This window comes from Salmo salar, chromosome 13 (genome assembly GCF_965601325.2).
Source record: "Salmo salar chromosome 13, fSalSal1, whole genome shotgun sequence".
Classification (NCBI taxonomy): domain Eukaryota; kingdom Metazoa; phylum Chordata; class Actinopteri; order Salmoniformes; family Salmonidae; genus Salmo; species Salmo salar.
Window position 1 is genome coordinate 24,262,636 of NC_138303.1, and position 23,315 is coordinate 24,285,950.

The window sequence follows — 23,315 nt, forward strand, 5'->3', positions numbered from 1 at the left end:
AGGACACATACTGTATGTAATGTGTGTCTGTATGGAAACATGTATGAGCACACAACCTTAACATACAGACTATTCGCATTAGGTAAAACTGGTAATGAGAAATGCGTAGATGTTAGTTGTGTACGCTGCATCAGGTAAAGGATACCCCCACTGCTCATCTCCTGCCAGCGAGCAGCCTTCCTGTCAATGCAAGGGACCTCCAGGTCAATAAGAGACACAGCCTCCTCATCACCGATACCCTTGTCCAGGTAGAACTGCACCAGAGGAAGGACCTCTACAGTACAGAGATACATTATCAATAACACACCTCGAAACCAAACATCCATTTACTAAGAGACTGGTGTCAACCTACCGTATGAAGATGCTGAATAGATGAAGGGCTGTTTGCAGTTGATACACACACTGCCCTGGCTGTTCAGCAGGGGGTTGTTGGTGGAGCAGCGGTAACACATGGGGATCAGGTCCTGGGTTACACACATACACACATTTGTGAAAATACACAAAGTATAAGATAGAACTTTAAAAAAAGTAAATATACACACATATACACAGACACGCATGTACACATGCAAACACACACCTCATTGTCGTGGTATGGTTTGGAGCGGACGGTAAGGCTGCCCAGGTCCATTGACTCCTGGAAGCGAGAGGGAACGTGGAGATCCTGGAGCTTCTCATAGGCATGTCTGGCTAGCTTAAACGCTCCCAGGGTTCTGCTCTGCTTGGCCAACGCATAAAGAGTGTTACTGAGACCCATCGTCAAGGGCAACAAGGTGCTACCAGTAGACATTGCCCTTAGCAACAGATCTGGGGTCAGTTTACTCTCTTCAAATTGTACCCTAATTACACTACATGATCAAAAGTACGTGGACACCTGCTCGTCGAACAGCTCATTTCAAAATGATGGGCATTAATATGGAGTTGGTCCCCTGTTTGCGGCTATAACAGCCTCCACTCTTTTGGGAAGGCTTTCCACTAGATGTTGGAACATTGCTGCGGGGACTTGCTTCCATTCATCCACAAGAGCATTAGTGACGTTGGGCAATGATGTTGGGTGATTATGCCTGGCTCGCAGTCAGCGTTCCAATTCATCCCAAAGGTGTTTGATGGGGTTGAGGTCAGGGTTCTTCCACACCAATCTTGACAAACCTTTTCTGTATGGACCTCGCTCTGTGCATGGGGGCATTGTCATGCTGAAACAGGACCTTCCCCAAACTATTTCAACAAAGTTGGAAGCTCAGAATCATCTAGAATGTCATTCTATGCTGTAGCGTTAATGTTTCCCTTCACTGGAACTAAGGGGCCTATCCCAAACCATGAAAAACAGCCCCAGACCATTATTCCTCCTCCACCAAACTTTACAGTTGGCACTGTGCCTTCTGGCAGGTAGAGTTCTCCTGGCATCCGGCAAACCCATATTTGTAAGTCGGACTGCCAGATGGTGAAGCGTGATTCATCACTCCAAAGAACGCGTTTCCACTGCTCCAGAGTCCAATGGCGGCGAGCTTTACACCACTCCAGCCGACGCTTGGCATTGCACATGGTGATCTTAGGCTTGTGTGCAGCAGCTCGGCCAAGGAAAACCCTTTCATGAAGCTCCCGACGAACAGTTCTTGTGCTGACGTTGCTTCAAGGAGGCAGTTTGGAACTCAGTAGTGAGTGTTGCAACCGAGGACAGACTATTTTTACGCGCTACGCACTTCAGCGGTCCCGTTCTGTGAGGTTTTGTGGCCTAGCCGTTGTTGAACGATTTTTAAGGTGGCAACCTATACCGGTTCCACGTTGAAAGTCACTGAGCTCTTCAGTAAGGCCATTCGACTGCCAATGCTCGTCTATGGAGATTGCATGGGTGTGTGCTTGATTTTATACACCTGTCAGTAATGGGTGAGGCTGAAATAACCGAATCCACTACATTGAAGGGGTATCCACATTATTTTGTATATACAGTTGAAGTCGGAAGTTAACATACACTTAGGTTGGAGTCATTAAAACTCCTTTTTCAACCACTCCACAAATTTCTTGTTAACAAACTATAGTTTTGCAAGTCAGTTAGGACATCTACTTTGTTATGACTCAAGTAATTTTTCCAACAATTATTTACAGAGAGATTATTTCACTTATAATTCACTGTATCACAATTCCAGTGGGTCAGAAGTTTACATACACTAAGTTGACTGTGCCTTTAAACAGCTTGGAAAATTCCAGAAAATGATGTCATGGCTTTAGAAGCTTCTGATAAGCTAATTGACATAATTTGAGTCAATTGGAGGTGTACCTGTGGATGTATGACAAGGCCTACCTTCAAACTCAGTGCCTCTTTGCTTGACATCATGGGAAAATATAAAGAAATCAGCCAAATTATAGACCTCCACAAGTCTGGTTCATCCTTGGGAGCAATTTCCAAACGCCTGAAGGTACCACATTCATCTGTACAAATAATAGTACGCAAGTATAAACACCAGGGGACCACGCAGCCGTCATACCGCTCAGGAAGGAGACGCATTCCGCAAATCAATCCCAGAACAACAGCAAAGGACCTTGTGAAGATGCTGGAGGAAACAGGTACAAAAGTATCTATATCCACAGTAAAACGAGTCCTATATCGACATAACCTGAAAGGCTGCTCTGCAAGGAAGAAGCCACTGCTCCAAAACCGCCATAAAAAAGCCAGACTACGGTTTGCAACTGCACATGGGGACAAAGATCGTACTTTTTGGCGAAATGTCCTCTGGTCTGATGAAACAAAAATAGAACTGTTTGGCCATAATGACCATCGTTATGTTTGGAAGAAAAAGGGGGAGGCTTGCAAGCCGAAGAACACCATCCCAACCATGAAGCACGGGGGTGGCAGCATCATGTTATGGGGGTGCTTTGCTGCAGGAGGGACTGGCGCACTCCACAAAATAGATGGCATCATGAGGAGTAAACTTGTGTGGATATATTGAAGCAACATCTCAAGACATCAGTCAGGAAGTTAAAGCTTGGTCACAAATGGGTCTTCCAAATGGACAATGACCCCAAGCATACTCCAAAGTTGTGGCAAAATGGCTTAAGGACAACAAAGTCAAGGTATTGGAGTGGCCATCACAAAGCCCCGACCTCAATCCTATAGAAAATGTGTGGGCAGAACTGAAAAAGCGTGTGCGAGCAAGGAGGCCTACAAACCTGACTCAGCTACACCAGCTCTGCCAGGAGGAATGGGCCAAAATTCACCCAACTTATTGTAGGAAGCTTGTTGAGTTAATCAATTTAAAGGCAATGCTACCAAATACTAATTGAGTGTATGTAAACTTCTGACCCACTGGGAATGGGATGAAAGAAAGAAAAGCTGAAATAAATCATTCTTTCTACTATTATTCTGACATTTCACATTCTTAAAATAAAGTGGTGATCTTGACTGACCTAAGACAGGGAATTTTTACTAGGATTAAATATCAGGAATTGTGAAAAACTGAGTTTAAATGTATTTGGCTGAGGTGTATGTAAACTTCCGACTTCAACTGTATAGTGTATTAGGTAGGGAAATGCCAAACTGAACTTAGTGCCTAATGGAAACGTCTTCCAACTCCAAAACAAGAACTCAAGATCGGGGACTGGGCACACAATTGGCACTACACACACTCATCAGAGCTGTGTATGTATGCTAAACATAGCCACTGCCAGCAACCACAAGTCCCATTCTCTCTGTTTGGCTCTGTGATGGCTGCACTGATCCTCTCTAAAATAACTACCTTGGCGTTTCCTTTAAAAGTGGTGTGATTAGAGGAATGTATACTTGTGTGTAAGTGTTTGTGTAATCATCCTTGCATGTGTGTGTTTGAGCAGAGGAAATTGCTGCCTGTTTGTATTTGTATGGATTGAGATTGTTGTGCACTGAGGAGCCCTTGGAGAAAGGCAACACCAGGTCAATGACTTGCAGCTGCAGAAGCCCTGTAACTGGGATTCCTCCACTAGCTCCAACAGCTCTCCGCTCCTCCAGTCCCAGTATCAGGATTGTTAAAAACTCATCTACTGTTCTGTGTTGTATGTGGTGCTTTCCGTGACATTGTGCCACATTATTCCGACCAGAGCCTGCTAAGACCATAAATCCTGGTTCAAAATTTTCCGAGCAGCACCGTGTGGCCGGAGAGGACTCCAGCTGCAGAGCCCTATTTCCTTCTGGAAGCCTGGTATTTCCTTCCCCATGCTCCTACTCCTTTCTCTCACTCAATATATGTGTGTGTGTGTGTGTATGTGTATATATCTATGTGTGTGTGTGTGTGTGTGTGTGTGTGTGTGTGTGTGTGTGTGTGTGTGTGTGTGTGTGTGTGTGTGTGTGGTAATCAGTGGGTTTGTTTTGGTAAATGAAGATGTGCCTCTTTCTGGCGTCTTCTCTTCCTGCCCATCTCCCTTCACGTGGTCGTGCTGGTCTGTTTCCTCTACCCTGTTTGTTCCCTGGCACCAACTTTCTCTCTCTCTTTTTCCTTAATGTTCTCTCTACCTCACCAGGTAATCAGCCTGTGAACTCTATGAACATTTAAGGTGACATTGGACACATGGATTTGAGCATACTGTTTCCGACTTGTAGGATTACTTTTAACATTGGAAGGATACACTTTGGAGATGCCCAGTGGCACGTCCTTGGTGAGGTTGTGTAGGAGGTACCTGGAGATGTTAAAGAGCGTCTCAGGCATATGGGAACTAAAGGGTTCATCCTGGAGAAAGGAGAAAAGAGAGAGAGGAGGGAAAGGTAGCAGGAAGGGGGAAGAGGGGAGGCAGAGAAAGAGGGAGAGAGAAGGGAAAGAGAGAGAGGGGAGGGAAAGGTAGCAGGAAGAAGGGAGACAGAGAAAGATGGGAGGCAGAGAAAGAGGGGATGCACGGGAGAGAGAAATAGAGGCAGGTAGATGTAGCAGGAAGGGGGAGGGAAGGCAGAGAAAGAGGGAGAGAGAGGGAGAGGGAAAGAGAGGCAGGTAGATGTAGCAGGAAGGGAGAGGGGATGCAGAGAAAGAGACAGGGAATTAGAGGTAGGTAGATGTAGCAGGGGGGAGGCAGAGAGAGAGAGAGAGAGAGAGGGAGAGAGAACATAACAACATCAATCAAATACGCACAGCTTTGGGCACCTTTGTAAGAGTCTCAGAGGCACAATGATCCTGTGTCTGTCCCTCCCCCTCTTCTTCTCCTCTCTTTTTCTCTCTCTTCTTCTCTCTCCTGCCTTAAACACTAGTCTGAAGATGAAGAATAGCCTGAGCTGTGCCACAGAGCACTGCTCTCACAGGGGCTAGGTTCAGAGGCAGGGAATGTTCATTAGCGTACAGTGCCAGCTAGCTCCCACGGTGTTTGATGGCTCAGCACAGCCAGGTGGCTGGGAGAGTTAAAGTGAGGTATAGAAGGTTCCTGCTCTGGACTCAATCACAGGGATTCCTCACTTCAGGGGTGTGACTAGTACTGTAAAAACAAACAGAGAGAGAGAGAGAGAGAGAGAGAGCGCACAAAGACACACTGACCAATGCCGGGTGTACTGCAGCCACAGCAAACCAGCCTAAAGAGACAGAGTGCTTATAACCAGGCATAGCTTGTTTAGAACCAAGCACTGGCGAGGGGGTGGGGGGGGGCTGCTGGTCGACGTGGTTATCCTGATTAATGATCAACCAATTAACTGGTTACTATAGAAACAGAGGTCATAGTGGGTTCAGAGAGTTGACCGTGGTGATTAACATGAGTAGGATTGTAGCTATGGGGATGTTGTTGACAGAATCTTCAGAAATGCTCTCTGTATATCTAACGTAGTTATGCTTTGTAGCAGTGTCTGGCTGAATTGGAACGGATTCCAGAAGCATTTCCTATTTCAACTAAGGGACTGAAGGGATTTTTTTGCAGTCTACCTTTCTCAACTCTCTCAACCCCGCCTATTCTTAACTTCTTTACTTTTCTGAACTCAACCTTAACTTAGTCTTAACTATACTTACTTGGCTCTACTCTGTCCCTACCTTCATCTGTGGTGAGCATCTTACTGTGTAACGCTGTATTGAGTGGTAAACATGGTAGAGCTCAGCCAGGTGCTGGAAACGCTTGAACTTCTTCAGCATCTCCTCCTTCCTCTCCTCGTTTTCTGTGACACACACACACACACACACACACACCAAATAAAAATGAAGCAGTTACAGTAGGAATTCAGTGGTGACAGTAGTAAGACGCATATGGGTGTCCGTAGACCTACTTACCCCTAGCGATGTCCAGACACTGCATAGAGAGCATCCAGTAATAATATGCTGCGTCATTGAACCTGCTCTCCACCACGGCATTGTGGGTAAGCTGTTCCAACACCTTCACAGCCTCGCTCTGTCGGCCCGCCTTGTGGAACGCTGCGGGGGGAGGAGAGAAGGGAGGGAAGAGACTTAATTGCAGCGATGAAGAGGGAACATTGCGAGCTAGAGCGACGCTTAACACTGCTTCTATTGCATCGACAATAGAGTTTCAGCCTTATAGGAGCTGACCCCTTTCCCATTACACCCCTTTCATTCTCAGGCTGCCAGAGTTTAACAATATCACACAGGCACACACTTACACACCAGGGACAATTTGTACTTAACGTATACGAGACAATGTTTTCCTCATTTTTCACTAGTAACCACAAACAGACATCTAAAACAAACCCACTCCCAAATTTCAAACAGCATGCAACTCCAATAAACATATGGTCATTTCCATGCAAAAGGACCCATGAGTACCAACATGTGACGTTCATAGGAGCATGCCAAAAAGGATGTCAAATGAAGGTTACAAGTCTATATTTTTGAAAAATGAAGGCATATACAAATGTTTTAACCATTTTCCAACCTAAAAATGTGTTATAAGCAAATGCTTTGATTTCTTGTCAAACAGATAGAAAAGGGGTCTTAGACAACACCTACCTGAAAAAGTCTTAACAGGTATTAGAAATACATCAAAACACAATCATTTTGAAGTGCTAACTAATAAACACTTTTTTTTGCCACCTGTAAGTTTAAGAAACAGTGCCTTGTCCCGTTACCCCACATTCAATATGTTCTATCTTAAACATAATGAAAGTTCACAGAAGGAACAAGTAAAGGTACACCTACCAATTACTTCTAGTGTTGTTACTGATATCAATTTTGTTTATGAATTATTAAGTGATTAAAACTTGAAATTCTGTTACCAAATCGGTAACAGAATTTAAAACAAATTTGGTAACGGAATTTCTGCAATTGAGTTGGCTACAACAGGAAATCATAGTAGTCACAAACCACAGTTGGGTCACCTGCTACTGTCCTCCTTTCCACTGGCATACTGTTATGTTCAGCTCATAGGGTCTCCCGCTACTGTCCTCCTTTCCACTGGCATACTGTTATGTTCAGCTCATAGGGTCTCCTGCTACTGTCCTCCTTTCCACTGGCATACTGTTATGTTCAGCTCATAGGGTCTCCTGCTACTGTCCTCCTTTCCACTGGCATACTGTTATGTTCAGCTCATAGGGTCTCCCGCTACTGTCCTCCTTTCCACTGGCATACTGTTATGTTCAGCTCATAGGGTCTCCTGCTACTGTCCTCCTTTCCACTGACATACTGTTATGTTCAGCTCATAGCGTCACCTGCTACTGTCCTCCTTTCCACTGACATACTGTTATGTTCAGCTCATAGGGTCACCCGCTACTGTCCTCCTTTCCACTGGCATACTGTTATGTTCAGCTCATAGGGTCACCTGCTACTGTCCTCCTTTCCACTGGCATACTGTTATGTTCAGCTCATAGGGTCACCTGCTACTGTCCTCCTTTCCACTGGCATACTGTTATGTTCAGCTCATAGGGTCACCTGCTACTGTCCTCCTTTCCACTGGCATACTGTTATGTTCAGCTCATAGGGTCACATGCTACTGTCCTCCTTTCCACTGGCATACTGTTATGTTCAGCTCATAGGGTCACCTGCTACTGTCCTCCCTTCCACTGACATACTGTTATGTTCAGCTCATAGGGTCTCCTGCTACTGTCCTCCTTTCCACTGACATACTGTTATGTTCAGCTCATAGGGTCACCTGCTACTGTCCTCCTTTCCACTGGCATACTGTTATGTTCAGCTCATAGGGTCTCCTGCTACTGTCCTCCTTTCCACTGGCATACTGTTATGTTCAGCTCATAACTGTTTTCTTTCTCTTTCTGTCGTCTGGTGGTCAAAGCAAAAAGTCTGGACAACCTCTCCCGCTCTCTGTCTCCCTCATTTAAATGTCACCTCTCCTGGCTCTTACTGACCACGTTTACACGCACACCAAAATCCCGTTATTATCCAGGATACTCAAGTATTGTGTTTTTGAGTTGACGCTATAAACATAATATCCCGTTTACAATAACCCCAATAAGCTCCTATACCGGGTCTGAAACCCGGATAAGATGCCTGGGATATGCTGATCGAAGACGGGATACTGTGGCATGTAAACATCTTATCCCGTTTATGTTTGTTTTTAAAGGTCTGCGCAGGCTCAGTTTTGCATAGTATCACCTTTGAAGTTCAGATGGGAACAGTAATAGCTGGAATAGTAACTGAAGTCAAGTCGGGACACTGACTGTAGGCCTCACATGTAGGCTTTTATAATATTAAGTCATACAGAATTAAGTGTTTCTTGCTGTAAAATTATAGACCAAATGTAATTTTTTCTCGGGAACAGGAGTGGAGAAATATGGTTTCTTTCTTTCATCTTGAGAAAATGTAAATGCGCAATTAGGGACTGTGCTGTGTAGACTAACCGTGCAACTTTTTTCAGCGACATAGCTGACAGCATTTCACTTTCAACCACATAAAATATGCATAGAAGACAAACTCAAAAACATGTTGGATCGTTTTCACAGCTTTTCATTTCCTTAATACCGATCAACAAACTGAGGTCAATTGGAAATCCTGCAAGGAAAATCTCCCCATTCCCTAAGTGTCTTTGCTACGCGAGAGAAGCAGAAATGAACAAGTAAACTTTACCGATGTCAACTAGATCACGGATGCTATATTCATTCTATCGATTTATGACATCATTCTGGTGAGCATGGCTTTATTTAATATTCTAAAGTATCAAGTAATGACAGACAATTATCAATATTATGTTTATTTATGCATGCAGGGATGGATACTCATGAGCGGGATTTCAAAGGTGCATGTAAAGTGATCCTAAATTAGACCTAAACCGGAATATGAGCTATTATCTGGAATATGGTGCGCACGTAAACCTACCCATGAGTCCCCTCTCTTTCTATTTACTGTAATCAGCATCCTGACCCACTGAGCACCGGCCGACACCGGATGTCAATGGATGCTGAAAAGTAGTTGAAATTTGGTCTGTCCACCGTGGCCTTGATTTCAACGTCTACAGATGTAGTTTTTCGGTCCGATCCGGACCAACCTTGATTTCAACGTCCAGATATCTGATGACCGGACCAAATTTGAACCAATCATAGACATCTATGTTTCACAGTTTTGGACAACACATTACAGTAAGGCACAGTAAAGTACAGTAGAGTTCAGTACAGTACATAGTAGAGCACACTTGAGTACACTAATGTACTGTACTGACCTATACGCTACTTTACTGAACTATACTCTACTTGACTATACTGTACTCTACTGTTACTGTACTTTGATGTCCAAACTTGTTAAACATACTGTAGACGTCTATGGATGGCTCAGATTTGATCCGGTCCAACCCAACAAAATGTGGTCTTGTTTGGTGGCGGAGCTCATTAGAATAATAGCAAGTGTGGAGGATAATACCCAAATATGCAAAGGAGGATATTGAATATTTCTACCTTTGTGTACCTATTTAGGATACATCACCATGAAGATAATGACATTCATATCCATAATTATGTATTTCTGTGAAGTACAGATCAGGGTCAAATTATGACATTTTGTAACCATAATTCTGTTATAAATCAGGTTTACACCTGATTTCACTTCACTTACAATAACCAAAAATCAGGTGTAAAAAAATCTGGTGTAAATCCACTTCACTTACAATAACCAAAATATATTTTTATTCAACTCAAGGTGTCATATCATAGCTGACACCCCATTCTTTATCTTTGAATATTAATTCGGAGCATATCTTTTTGTGGAAAATGAGGTCACATAAAAAGCTAAGGGAGACTTTACAGAAATTATGTTACCAAACTTTGCATTATTATAAAATGTTCGGTGTGAATTGTTAAAAAAGTAGTCTTTGTGAATAGAGTTATATGGTTTGTTAAACTTTGAAATCAAGGTTTTTTGTTTGGCATACATTTTAAAGGGATACTTCGGGATTTTGACAAAGAGGCCCTTTATCTACTTCCCCAGAGTCAGATGAACTCGTGGATACCATTTTATGTGCTAGCAGATACCTATAGACTTACAGTCATTGTGTTAATGTTAGTTAGCATTGGCTCGCGAAACCCACCTCTAACTTCCTTCATACTGGACACAAGAGACATAAAATGGTATCCACAAGTTCATCTGATTCTGGGGAAGTAGATAAAAGGGCCTCAGTGCCAAAATCCCCAAAAATCCCTTTAATTGAATTGCCCATGTGTCCTATTCTTCATGTTGCGATCTCTCGCTAATTAAAGGTATCTCCAGGGAGGCAGCCCTGTCTGTCCTGCTTGTACAGGGAGTCAAGAAATATTAGTGTTGCAGCCGGGCAGATAAAACACAGTCAAGTGCTGCTGGTTAGTGTAAGGACACACACATACATACAGCTAGACACACACACACACACGCACTAACCACATACACTCCCCCAAACACACACTATGCTAAAGATGATTAACATGGGCTGTGGTCTGGGCCCACATAACTCAGTGATGTAGCTCAGATACAACAATGTTGGGTTGGTGAGGAGTTACAGTCAGTGACCAGTCAGCCCTGCCAGGTGAGGAACCACCAGGGTACAATGCTACAGGGGCCTAAAGTCAATTACAATCACTGTGGTGGTAGCACAATACAGCATTACTGCCCCACTAAAACACAATACAGTCAGCACAACGGCAGATTACTGCCAGGCTGAAACACAACCAGGCCTGTTCAACTCTATACTCCACACACAGCAAGACACAGAGAAGGATATTATGCAGGTTGGATTGGATACAGCACTCAGGCTTTTTTATGGATCAAAAAGGAGCTTAGGCGGTGGGCGTGGCAGGGGGCGTGATTGGCTCGTCGGCGCGGCTGATTTTGAGAGAAATCTCCATGGAGACGAGCGAAATTTTGGCAGTTTTAAAGCTAATTTCCTGTAATTCTATGCATTTTGTCATGGCTAATGCTGTGTTCTTTTGCTCAAACATAATAACAAAATATATATTGCTAAATTCATTGTTTTTGGAATTTCTATTCTCCCTGAATGTGTCGCTCCCCCCCACCCCCCTGAAAAATCCCTGGTACTGTACATTAATAGGCATGCAGGGATCATAATTATACACCGAGTGTACAAAAGATTAGGAACGCCTTCCTAATATTGAGTTGCACCACCTTTTGCCCTCAGGAAAGTCTCGTTGGGGCATGGACTCTACAAGGTGTCGAAAACATTCCACAGGGATGCTGGCCCATGTTGACTCCAATGCTTCCCACAGTTGTGTCAAGTTGGCTGGATGTCCTTTGGGTGGTGGACCATTCTTGAAACACACGGGAAACTGTTGAGCATGAAAAACCCAGCAGCGTTGCAGTTCTTGACACGCTCAAACCGGTGCGCATGGCACCTTCTACCATACCCCGTTTTTTGTCTTGCCCATTCACCCTCTGAATGGCACACATACACAATCCCTGTCTCAATTGTCTCCAGGGTTAAAAAGTGATATTTATCATGTCTCCTCCCCTTCATCTACACTGATTGAAGTGGATGTAACAGGTGACATCAATAAGGGATCCTAGCTGTCACCTGGATTCACCTGGTCAGTCTGTCATGGAAAGAGCAGGTGTTCTTAATATTATGTACACTCAGTGTAAATCCATGCGGTGATTACAGTTCTTCTGCTCACATGGGTAATCATCATTAAGAGTTGCTTGTTATAGTGCTGATTGGAAATATGCATGGCGTGTAACACTGTAAGCAGTCAGGACTTGCTCTGTCTCTAACTGAGGATCATGTTTTACAGTGAATAGAGAGAGCAGCACTGCAGAGGGAGTAGTGAAAAACGCTGGGATATAACGCGGGGCAAACTTGATATGGTTTCCATATGTACCCTATGTTATATGAACTGACAATGCCCTTACAGCCCTCTGTGGTTTTCTATGATACATTGATATAGTTCTGATTCCAGAATGATCTGAGATATGTCTGCTCAATGTTAGGTGCACAAAATTGGATTTTTCTAGAAACTAGTGATAAGATGTTTCAGCCGACATTTTCTTGGCAAAGTTACCACAAAATGTGGGAAGATCAAACATCGAGCTCCTATAACATATTGGGATGAGCATTCTCCCTCTTCATCCTCACCTTTCTGTGCCTCCTCAAAGCGGTCGTTCTCAGCCAGCCACTGAGCATAGGGCACATAGACGTCATCTTTAAACTGGGCATGTTTCTCCACCAGAGAGAAGGCCTGGGGGGAGAGAGGGGAAGAAGGGCTCAATCAGATGCCTTACATATAACCAGATTAAATCACTTAGGAAATGTATTAGGTTTACTGTAGCATGTGTTTTTGAGTCAATATGCCCAGGATAATTTGCCTAGAAATTGTCAGTGATTATTAACACAGGCTTTAAAACAGACACACCAAAACATTAATACAGCTCATTAATAATGTGATATGTTAAGGTTAGCATATTAGACTGATTTCATGTCATTTTCAATTAGTGTGCAGTTATGGTTGTTTGAGTGACATGTTGTAGTAGAATAGTATGACAGTGGCCTACAGAGGCATACCTGCCTGTCATCTTGATTGATTAACCTAGTTGTCCAATAGCATGACTTTCGTTAAGCCTTCCACCTTCTCTTTTTCTCGTCCTTTCTCTCTCTCAGGATCAAATGAACGGGTGAGAAAGCTCCTCAGACGCTGTGCAAGATTCATACAATATGAATGTGATTTAATGTTCTAGTTTTTTGGCATTCTCTCTGTTTCACAGTGGAAATCACACGTTTGCGCTCAGTTCCACCCATAACTCGATAAAACACTTAGAACATTTAGTATTTTCTACATATCTCCCCAGCTAGCACATAACATTCTGAGAACCATATGTTTCTTAGAGCTTGGTTAGAGCGTGGTTGTCCTACGGTTATTTTGCACACAACCTTCCCACAACATTCTGGTAATGGTGCAGGATAAACAGCTAGCACATAACGTTCTGAGAACCATATGTTTCTTAGGTGGGAATTTCAGTACTTCAGCATAATGTCTCCTACAGGTTTCCTCATTGTTCTATTTAAAGTAATGTTCTCAAATTGTTCCAAGAACAACGTTCTTCTGTGGGAATTTCAGTACTTCAGCATAACATTTTCTGCAGGTTTCCTCATGGGTCTATTTAATGTCATGTTCTCAGAACATTTAGAAAATGACCCATAAACAAAACACAAGTAAACATTATTAACGTTCAAAGAACGTTCTAAGAATGTTAGTTATATACATTTCATTTTCAGCGTCACCAAAACTCTATCCTCTATCTTGTTAAGTGTGTTCAGGTGTGTTGGCCACACCTAAACTTAATGAGTGCTTGTTTCAATTGAAATGGGGACTATTTTGAATAGACAAAAATGAACAGCTTTGTATGAGTTAAAAAACATTGTTATGCTACAGTAGCTCCATCCTGGTGGCGCAGTGGACTAATTCCATGGACAGCGAACAGAAGATCACAGGATCGAATCTCATGGAAACCTTGGCAAAATAAATAAAAATGTAAATGTGTTTACATGACTAATGCCTAACCAAATGAATTTCCATGTGTCCTATCTGTTCTTGGAGTTCAAAACAGTTAACCCAAAGATAGCTGTGTTATTAAAAGTGTTATTGGAACGTTCTCAGAACATTATTTAATTACCTTCAAATAACCTATAATTTCAGTTTTCAGAACAATAATAAAACCTGCCAGGAAAGCATTCAGGGAACCATAGTAAAACATTCCCAGAACCTCCCTGCAACCTATTTTGTATTGTTCCAGTAAATATGCAGTGTCATTTTCTGTGTTCTGGGTTAGACCTACACTAAATGGCTAAAAGTATCGCAATTCCTAAATCTTCCATTCAGCGACAAGAGCATTAGTGAGGTCAGGCAATGATGTTGGGTGATTAGGCCTTGCAGTCGGTGTTCCAATTCATCCCAAAGGTGTTCGAAGGGGTTCAGGTCAGGGCTCTGTGCAGGCCAGTCAAGGTCTTCCACACTGAATTTGACAAAGAAATTCTGTATGGACCTCGCATTGTGCATGGGGGCATTGTCATGGTGAAACAGGAAAGGGCCTTCCCCAAACTATTGCCACAAAGTTGGAAGCACAGAATTATCTAGAATGTCATTGTATGCTGTAGTGTTAAGATTTCCCTTCACTGGAACTAAGGGGCCCAAACCATGAGAAACAGCCCCAGACCATAATTCATCCTCCACCAAACTTTACAGTTGGCACTATGCAGTCGAGCAGGTAGCGTTCTCCTATCATCCTTCAAACCCAGATTAGTCCGTCGGACTGCCATGGTGAAGTGTGATTCATCACTCCAGAGAACGCGTTTCCACTGCTCCAGAGTCCAAAGGCAACCAGCTTTACGCCACTCCAGCCGACGCTTGGGATTGCGCATGGTGATCTTAGGCTTATGTGTGGCTGCTCGGCCAAGGAAACCCATTTCATGAAGCTCCCGACGAATAGTTGCTTCCGGAGGCAGTTTGGAACTCGGTAGTGAGTGTTGCAACCAAGGATTTTTCCACGCTACGCACTTCAGCGGTCCCGTTCTGTGAGGTTTTGTGGCCATTGTTGCTCCTAGACGTTTCCACTTCACAATAACAGCACTTACAGTTGACCAGGGCAGCTCTAGCAGGGCAGAAATGTTAAATTTGATGAACTGGCTGGCATCCTATGACAGTGCCACATTGAATGTCACTGAGCTCTTCAGTACGGGCCATTCTACTGCCAATGTTCGTCTATGGAGATTGCATGGCTGTGTGCTATATTTTATACACCTGTCAGTAACGGGTGTGGCTGAAATAGCCGAATCCACTAATTTGGTGTATGTGGTATACTTTCTGATGAGCCAAGTAAGATACAATACTGTAGCTGTGCCCAACAGGTGTAAGGACCATAAGTGAAATGTGAATGGTTCTGACTGACCTCGTCCCAGTGTCGTGCCTCCACGTGCAGATGCACCAGGGCCTGCAGGTCTCCCATCTTGGAGTAGGTCTCAGAGGCGTAACCATGGTGCTTCAGCTTCTGGAAGTAGGCCGCACACTTAGCCAGTGGTTCGCGCTCCGCCTTATCCAGCTTACGGGCTATGTCAATCAGCCTGATAGGGGAGTTGAGGAGAGATGAGATCAGATGGAGTGGGAGGGTGTGTGTGTGTGTGTGTGTGTGTGTGTGTGTGTTAATGTGTGTAGTAGGGGAAGCTGTCAAGCCTGATAAAGCTTAACGGGGCCAACCAGTCTTTCCCTGTGTTTGTTATGCTGGGCCAGCCTTAGCCTAGGTGGTCTGGGCCAGAGTGGGGGTGTGATTGACAAGCAGCAGACACTGGGTCAGAGAGGGAGCCCATGGGAGCTCTGATAGGACCACAGGACCAGCCTTATGTATCTGCCTGTTTCCCAATCACACACACCCACTTTCACATGACACCATGACTCACAGGAGGGACGAAGAGATGTATGTATGTATGTATGTATGTATGTATGTATGTATGTATGTATGTATGTATGTATGTATGTATGTATGTATGTATGTATGTATGTATGTGTGTGTGTGTGTGTGTTACCCACATGTCGACCCAGCCGTGTTCTCCTATGATGTCGATGGCCTTAAGGTGTTCTCCTGCAGTCAGGTACATCTGAGCAGCGGCCCGCGGCTCCTTGCTGTTCTTAGCCCAGTCGGCCTGTTTGGACATCAGCATGCGAGTGTTTTTAGGGTCTGCCGCGCCCACAAACTCCTACAGAGGGACAGGAAGAGAGGGAGGGTGGGTGAGATAGAGGGACAAAGAGAAAGAGAAGGAGTGAGAGAGAGACAGGCCCATCTGGGTCAGGGCCTGGAGAGGGGGAACATGGAGTCACATAAACAGGACCAGGATTCCCCCTCCGGTGTCCTCCAGAGCTAAAACAAATGGCCTCGAGGACCAGATGGCCACACAAATATACAGCAGCCCCAAAAAACACACACATCTGCACAGCAGTCAAGACACACACACACACACACAGGAGGGGAAAGGAATTAGGCCTGTGTCATCTGCTTCAGTACTGTGAACACACACACACACACACACACACACACACACACACACACACACACACACACACACACACACACACACGAGATTGTCTCAACTTGAACTGACCCCTTCATCAAATAATTCCCATTCAACAACTGACACTTGGAAACGTGTAACGCTACAGCCTGTGTGTGTGTGTGTGTGTGTGTGTGTGTGTGTGTGTGTGTGTGTGTGTGTGTGTGTGTGTGTGTGTGTGTGTGTGTGTGTGTGTGTGTGTGTCATTGGAATAGCATGCACACTGTCATGAAGTTGGCCTGAGGGGGGAGATTTATGACCCCCATAAATACCTTTCTCGCTTTTTCATCTCTCTACTCTACCGATGTGACTATTGAAAAACCCTTTGTTAACATGGAGAGTCTGGTGACATCAAAAGATGGGAAACGGAACCATATTTCGGTAATCCAACCAGCTGAAAATATGCGTTGGTACTTAATGAATATGATCTCAGATCAGTTGTTGTCTGAGACACTACTAATGACAGGATGACAAACTGTATCTTGGAAAGTCGACACATTCTAGTGATCAGAATCACATGGAATTGTTGTGCAATTTAAATGTTTAAATATGAAACTATTTGTGAAAAGATTAAATGTAATTTTAGCTTCTTAATGAGAGAACGGTTTGTCAGAAGAACACCACTCTGCTCACTCAGAGGCCCCGCCCAGGTGAACAGACATGGGTTGTAAACTATGAAACACGCCCTTCTTTCACCACTATATAAACCCGTTTACGAAAATGTAACTTCCTGTTCCAAGAACGTGCGGACTGGCAGTCCCCACGTTGAAAGGACAAAGACCACCTACAGAACTAAGCCAACCTCAGCAAGAACCTAACGAAATTAGCATAGAATTTCAATGTGAAGGTGACGACCTACACGCCGGAAGAATGAATTTCAACTATACCAGCCAGAATATAGCATGAGCTTAAAGTATGGCAACTTGGTATGAACTTTGAACTCTTATTCACTAAAGAAGTGCTACCCCCTCCGCCCGCTAAACGTGGGCTAGGAGAGGACGGACAGAGTATCCATTCTACCACGCTCCAGTTCACCACTAGACATTCTTCAGAGGACCAGAGATCCATGCTGGACCACCCGGCCTTCCATCTACGAACAATCTACCGAAGCGCAGCTCAGAGTAAATATTTATTGCATTCTCCTTTTTCAAATGGGCAGTTATTTAGAATGCATAAGATACTGTATTTACGATAGCATAGCTGCCTACAGCCCGAAAGAGACACAAAACCTTTTTTGCTACTCAGTCTTCCCGCTCTTTCACTCAAACCCAACCCCCTCTCTTTGTGTAACCAGCCGTCGTATCTGTTCCGTCCACTAGGGACGTTTTACTTTATGACATAATTTGTAATCAATGTATGATACATTCTGTGTATATGTAATTCTGTGTGATTATTTAGGTATTTAGTAAATAAATAATTAAACCAAATTTTGTATTGCTGATTCAACTTGTTAGCCAGGGTTCGTGAAGATAACCAAGAATTTACAACTTTCAGATGAGACTAAATAAGGTGAGGATTAAATATTGACTACTACTGACGTAAAAGATTACCAGGTCTTTAAGAGTTTATTCGGAAAATAACAGCTCTAAACATTATTTTGTGGTGCCCCAACTTTCTAGTTAATTACATTAACAACACCCCCAGCCCCGCAAGGCGGGATGCCACCAAGCTTAGATGATTTTTTTTTTTTTTTTTGGGGGGGGCAGAGGTTGTGTCCCCCAGATAGCATAAGAACACATCATTATAGAATTACAGGACATTAGCTTTAAAACTGCAAAAAAACAAAACTCTCAGCTTAAGGAAAAATGTATAGAATAGCAGGAAATTACTTCTAAAACAGTAATATTTTTTTCTGAGCCTCATGATAAAATATTATGATATTAGCAATAAAACTGCACATTTTTCTCTATGCCCCATGGGAAAAAATGTTTTCCTTAAAAATATGTATTTATTTATTTCAAAAATGTAAATGCTGTGCGAGTGTGTATTGATGGGATGATATATAGCGAGACATATAGTGATGTATGGGAAGGTGAAAGATGTGGAGGAGGTCTGCCAATGTACAGGTCCTCTATTTGGCATAAGTACACGGTGAGTGAAAACACATGCTGGGATCTCCTCTACATGCTCCCGTAGTTTGAACGTGTGTGTGTGTGTGTGTGTGTGTGCGCACGCACGCGTGTAGTTTGAACGTGTGTGTGTTTGCGTAGTTTGAACGTGTGTGTTTGTCCGCATGTGTGCACAGGTCTCACATGTTTGAACATATTGTATGTAGAGCCTGTGTGCAACGTGCATTAGTGTGTGGGTGTACAGTATAGGTACATTCAAACATTCATCGAAAGTCTGTGAATGTCTAATGTCTAACAGTCACCTTCAGCCTTCAGGCATACTTGAGGTTATGCGAGTGTGTGAGTACTCGTACTCACCTTAGCGTACTCAAACATGCGCAGATCCGTGTACATGCTGAGAGCTCTGGACTCCAAGCCAGTCCTCTTATAGAGCCTGGCAGCCTCGTGGAATTTCCCCTGGTAGGCATAGACATCCGCAAGGAACAGCTCAGTGTCGCTCTCACCTCTCTTCTTCCTCTCCTGCAAATCCATCAGCATGGACACAGAGAAAGACATGAGCTAACAAAGGGGAGTCAGTTTCACCCTAGTCTGATACTCCACTATCAGTCCATAGTCTCACGTACACCGAGTTTACAAAACATTAAGAACACCTTACCGGGCTATCTGCATTGTGTCCCACCCACCACCCGCCAACCCCTCTTTTACGCTACTGCTACTCTCTGTTTATCATATATGCATAGTCACTTTAACCATACCTACATGTACATACTACCTCAATCAGCCTGACTAACCGGTGTCTGTATGTAGCCTCGCTACTTTATAGCCTCGCTACTGTATATAGCCTGTCTTTTTACTGTTTACTAATTAAATGTCCAATGCAGCCTTTTTTAACTCAATAATAACTCATTGCTAGGTGACAATTAAGAACCTTACTGTGATTGTTTTCAATCAAAATAGCTTCTTAGCAAAGAGCAATTTCTCAAGCAAGAATTTTACTAGGACTGTCTGGGAGTGGTCTGAGTGGGGAGGGGAAAACTGAAAAACAGCTGTTATTGGCCGAGAGGTGTGGAACTCTCGTTTTTATTGGTCTATTAACTAATTTACCGCTTGGTGATGCCACCAGGCAGGCCAAAACTCCATCCCACCAAAACAGGCTGAAATTACAGGTGGTCTTTTCAAACAGATCTTACACTAAAAGGGCATTATCATATTTTTCACAATTTCACAGTATTATTCCAACCTCAGTGTGGAAATATATAAAACACAGGAAATTCTGTTTTAGACTCCACTGGGCCATTAATCAGGGCAACACATGCAATCCCAACAATTCCCTTCCTCTGTCTACCTTTGATGCAGTGGCGTGTATTCATGGGTGCCAAGGGAAGCCAGGCTTCCCCAAAAAATGTACCAAGAAAAAAATCATTAAATCATTTATTTTTCGTCTCTCTGTGTTTTCATAATTTTCCTTCAATTCGCAAGAGGCTGAATATACTGTATCTCTCCAGAGAAAGCATCCGAGCGAGCGAAACAGCGCTCCTCTGTCTCTGTATATGTAGGCCAGCTTTCTGGTCATTATGAGTATAACATTGTTGCAGCCCGTAGCATTGAATGCAAGGGAAGCCAGCGACCATTTGGCCTCCCTTGATAAAAAAGTATCAAATAACAGCCAATCACTGAGTGAGCTCAACTGTGAATGGTCCTGGCACACCAAAGAAAAAAGAAGCCAGTTTGGATTTGGCTTCACTCCTATTACAGAGAAATACATCATCGATAGAAACAACTTGAATTGTTGAATCTCGTTATGTTGTTGTCCTCCGGTGACTAGCTAGCTAAAATTGGCCCTTTCCTAAATTAGTCATGGATGGAGACAGAGATTTGGACATGTGGTTTTACTTAATTCCCCATCCTGGCCAATGATTATAATGGTGATTCTGATCCAACCATAAAATGCATGGTGCCACTGGCCTGAGAGGATGGATGTTCAATATGAAAACTAGATGTAGAACGCTAATGTTAACTAGCTAACGTTGTCCATGAAAGGAAGTTAGGCTAGCCAGCAAGCATTTTAGCCAGGTAAATAAAAATGATATAAAAGTGTGTACTGTATGACAGTACATAGACCGTTTCGTCAACATGAAACAGGAGGATGGCATCCATTGGCGTTTCTCTACAAGTAGGGTGAGTCAACATGTTTTTTGAACTTACACAAACGCACACACACAAATCAGAACCATGGACAGCCACATCATAAATCGTTTTTGGTATCTTTTAATTGTCACTGTATTAGACTAAGCATAGGTGATTAGATGATGTTGAAGTTGACTTGTAGTAAATCTCCATAGTTCTAAATCAATGGTTGTTTAGTAGTCCAAAAATGTCGGAAACGTACTTTCTTGACCATGCTGTAGGTCATGTAACTATTTGTTACATGCAATATGCTTTGTGGACTTCACCTGACAGAGGTTGCTCTCTGGTTTTGTGATGAAATAAAGGTGTGGTTGTATTTATTTTGCCACTGGTCTTGGCCTTAGGCCTATATATCACGGTCGCAAGGCATATGAACTAACAGGTTATAGAGCAAACAACGCAATAATCACAACAGATATGTTGTAATATGGCATTTGTTTCTGGCTTAGTTTTTTACCCATGCACCGCTACTGCTTTGATGATGTCATGGGCAGCTCTGGTCAGCCAGTAAATCCATCCTGATTAACGCTATGTGGTCTGTTCTGTTTTCTACAGCCACAAACTCTGATCTTGGATTTATACAATTCAGACTAATCCATTATTCATGTGAGGGGAGTGTGTCTGTGCCATATTGTACCTCAATGCTGTTGATGAGCTCCAGGTAGCGCAGGTCTCGTACTCTGATGAATGCCTGAGAAAGGGAGAGACACACGAGTAAACAGAATGTGTGGAACTCTTACAGTATCCAGAGATTCCACTCACACCACATCCTTCAGCTATTCTATCACACTAGTCAAACGAGGATGAGATAGGTTCAACATACCAATAGCTTCAGGCTGCACCATCTAGTGATGGACACTAGCATTGCAGTGGTTCCTGGTTGAAAAAGTGTGTGTGTGTGTGTGTCTGACCTTCTTAGCGGTGTCAAAGTCGAGCCCCTCCAGTGCTTCCGTGGCCAGATCCCTCCAGTCACTGTCAGTCACACCCAGGCAGGCGATCTGATAGGCCTCCTTGAACATCCTCCTCTCCAGATACTGGTACATGGGAGCCGACTAGGGAGAAGGGAAAGGAAGGGGAAACCAGTCAATTCAACATATAATTAGAAACACAACTAAACAGAAGATAATAAAGCTCAGTTCTTCAAGTATTATTCTTCCAGCCCACCTGAGGCACCTCCACGGCGGACATGGAGTACACATGCAGGCAGAAGATCTTGGAGCCGTTGTAGCCCACCACGAAGCCCTGCAGCTTCTGCTGATGCACTGGGAAGTTACTGGCCTTGATGTTGAGGTAGCCGCTGCCTGAGAAACACAGCATGTCCTCACACTGGGTGTTCCAGGCTACGCTGTTAGCATTGGGCTCCTGGGAAGTAGGGAAGGACGATCACAGAGAGAGGGAAGTCAGGGGAAACGGAGGCGAAGGAAAGAAGGAGTGAGTCAACAATGGAGATGGGTGTTATACTTTACCCCCACAAACACAACCTGTGAACCCTAATTTGAAAATGAAACCACCTCGACCTTGGCCTTAACAACTCTTGACCCCTAACCTCTGACCTGGAAGAGCAGCTCCTTGGTGTGGATGTCGTAAACCAGGCAGGTGTTGTGTTCGTCCACCACGGCCAGCTTGCTGCGGGATGTACTCATGTCCAGACAACGCACTGACGTAGACTGCTTCAGCAGAGTGATGGCAAATGGGTTGTCAACAAAGATCTTTAGGATCTGAAGAGAAAATTAATACCAGTTGAGCCACAGAATTTGATTGAATTGAGGCACAGGAAATAGCATCTCAATAAGACTAACCTGGATAAATACAAGTAAGTTAGCTAAGTGTTTGTGTGTACTGTCTGTCTGTCTGTCATACTCACAGCTCCATTCTTTAGCCCCACCAGTAGGCCCTCTCTGCCCGGTGGGCCCCCAATCACTTTGATGTAGCGAATCAGAGACTCCATAAGCCACTCCTTCTCCTTGATACTGGTGAAGGACAGACACTGCAGCCTCTTCTCCTGAAGGGGAGGGTCAGAGAGGAGACCGTGACAATTTGCCTGACGACTCGCTACATACTGTACTTCATTCTGAGATTGTGAGATACTTCATTCTGCCATCATTGAAGTAATCTGTGGTGATGTCAATATGAGGGGTGTTGTACAAAACAAAGTCATCAGCGATTGAAACATTTCTAACCAATCAGAGTATCAAAGCCATTTATGAATTTTCAAAACCCTGCTTTACACATATGTGTTCTGGATCTGGCACAACCCATCGGTTTCTGGGACTAATCAGAACTTCTAGAATGTGTTTGCGTTCTAGAAATCATTGGGGAGGTACTCAGATCCAGACTCATTGGGGAGATGAATCTAACGTCCGTGGGTGTGGCGTATCTTTAGGCCGGAGCAAGGTGTTTGGGTAGCCAGACAAAGTAAGAATACCACCATGTTGAAACACCGGAACATCAAACACAGGCATATCTATTTAGTATATTTTATGCATAGTCTGGCCACTACAGTAATTCATTCATCACTACCATTTTGCCTACTTTTAATAGTTTACACTTGCTCTTAATAGATCCTTCAATTCTTACTATCCATATTTTTTATTCTCATTCAGTGCTCTGTGAAGATAAAGTCTGAATTGATTTGACACAGAACAACCACAGCCCGGT

At 43.6% G+C, this 23,315-nt stretch overlaps 1 protein-coding gene across 3 annotated transcripts in view; it reads right to left on the reverse strand.

The window, feature by feature from the left end:
- The window catches only part of ift122 (intraflagellar transport 122 homolog (Chlamydomonas)), a 34,536-nt gene that overhangs the window by 3,789 nt on the left and 7,432 nt on the right, over positions 1 to 23,315 (reverse strand). For 2 of the 3 annotated variants that reach the window (XM_014134821.3, XM_014134822.3), the window contains 15 exons: positions 22,522 to 22,659; positions 22,211 to 22,375; positions 21,822 to 22,019; positions 21,569 to 21,709; positions 21,295 to 21,348; positions 18,828 to 18,989; positions 15,884 to 16,050; positions 15,249 to 15,420; positions 12,442 to 12,544; positions 6,201 to 6,341; positions 5,967 to 6,088; positions 4,594 to 4,694; positions 581 to 746; positions 353 to 464; positions 146 to 274 (listed from right to left, as the gene is read on the reverse strand). In XM_014134821.3, coding sequence (XP_013990296.1) covers positions 146 to 274; positions 353 to 464; positions 581 to 746; positions 4,594 to 4,694; positions 5,967 to 6,088; positions 6,201 to 6,341; positions 12,442 to 12,544; positions 15,249 to 15,420; positions 15,884 to 16,050; positions 18,828 to 18,989; positions 21,295 to 21,348; positions 21,569 to 21,709; positions 21,822 to 22,019; positions 22,211 to 22,375; positions 22,522 to 22,659 — 2,071 coding nt within the window. The remainder of the gene's footprint in view (positions 1 to 145; positions 275 to 352; positions 465 to 580; positions 747 to 4,593; positions 4,695 to 5,966; positions 6,089 to 6,200; positions 6,342 to 12,441; positions 12,545 to 15,248; positions 15,421 to 15,883; positions 16,051 to 18,827; positions 18,990 to 21,294; positions 21,349 to 21,568; positions 21,710 to 21,821; positions 22,020 to 22,210; positions 22,376 to 22,521; positions 22,660 to 23,315) is intronic. The other variant, XM_014134823.3, reaches the window with a different exon arrangement.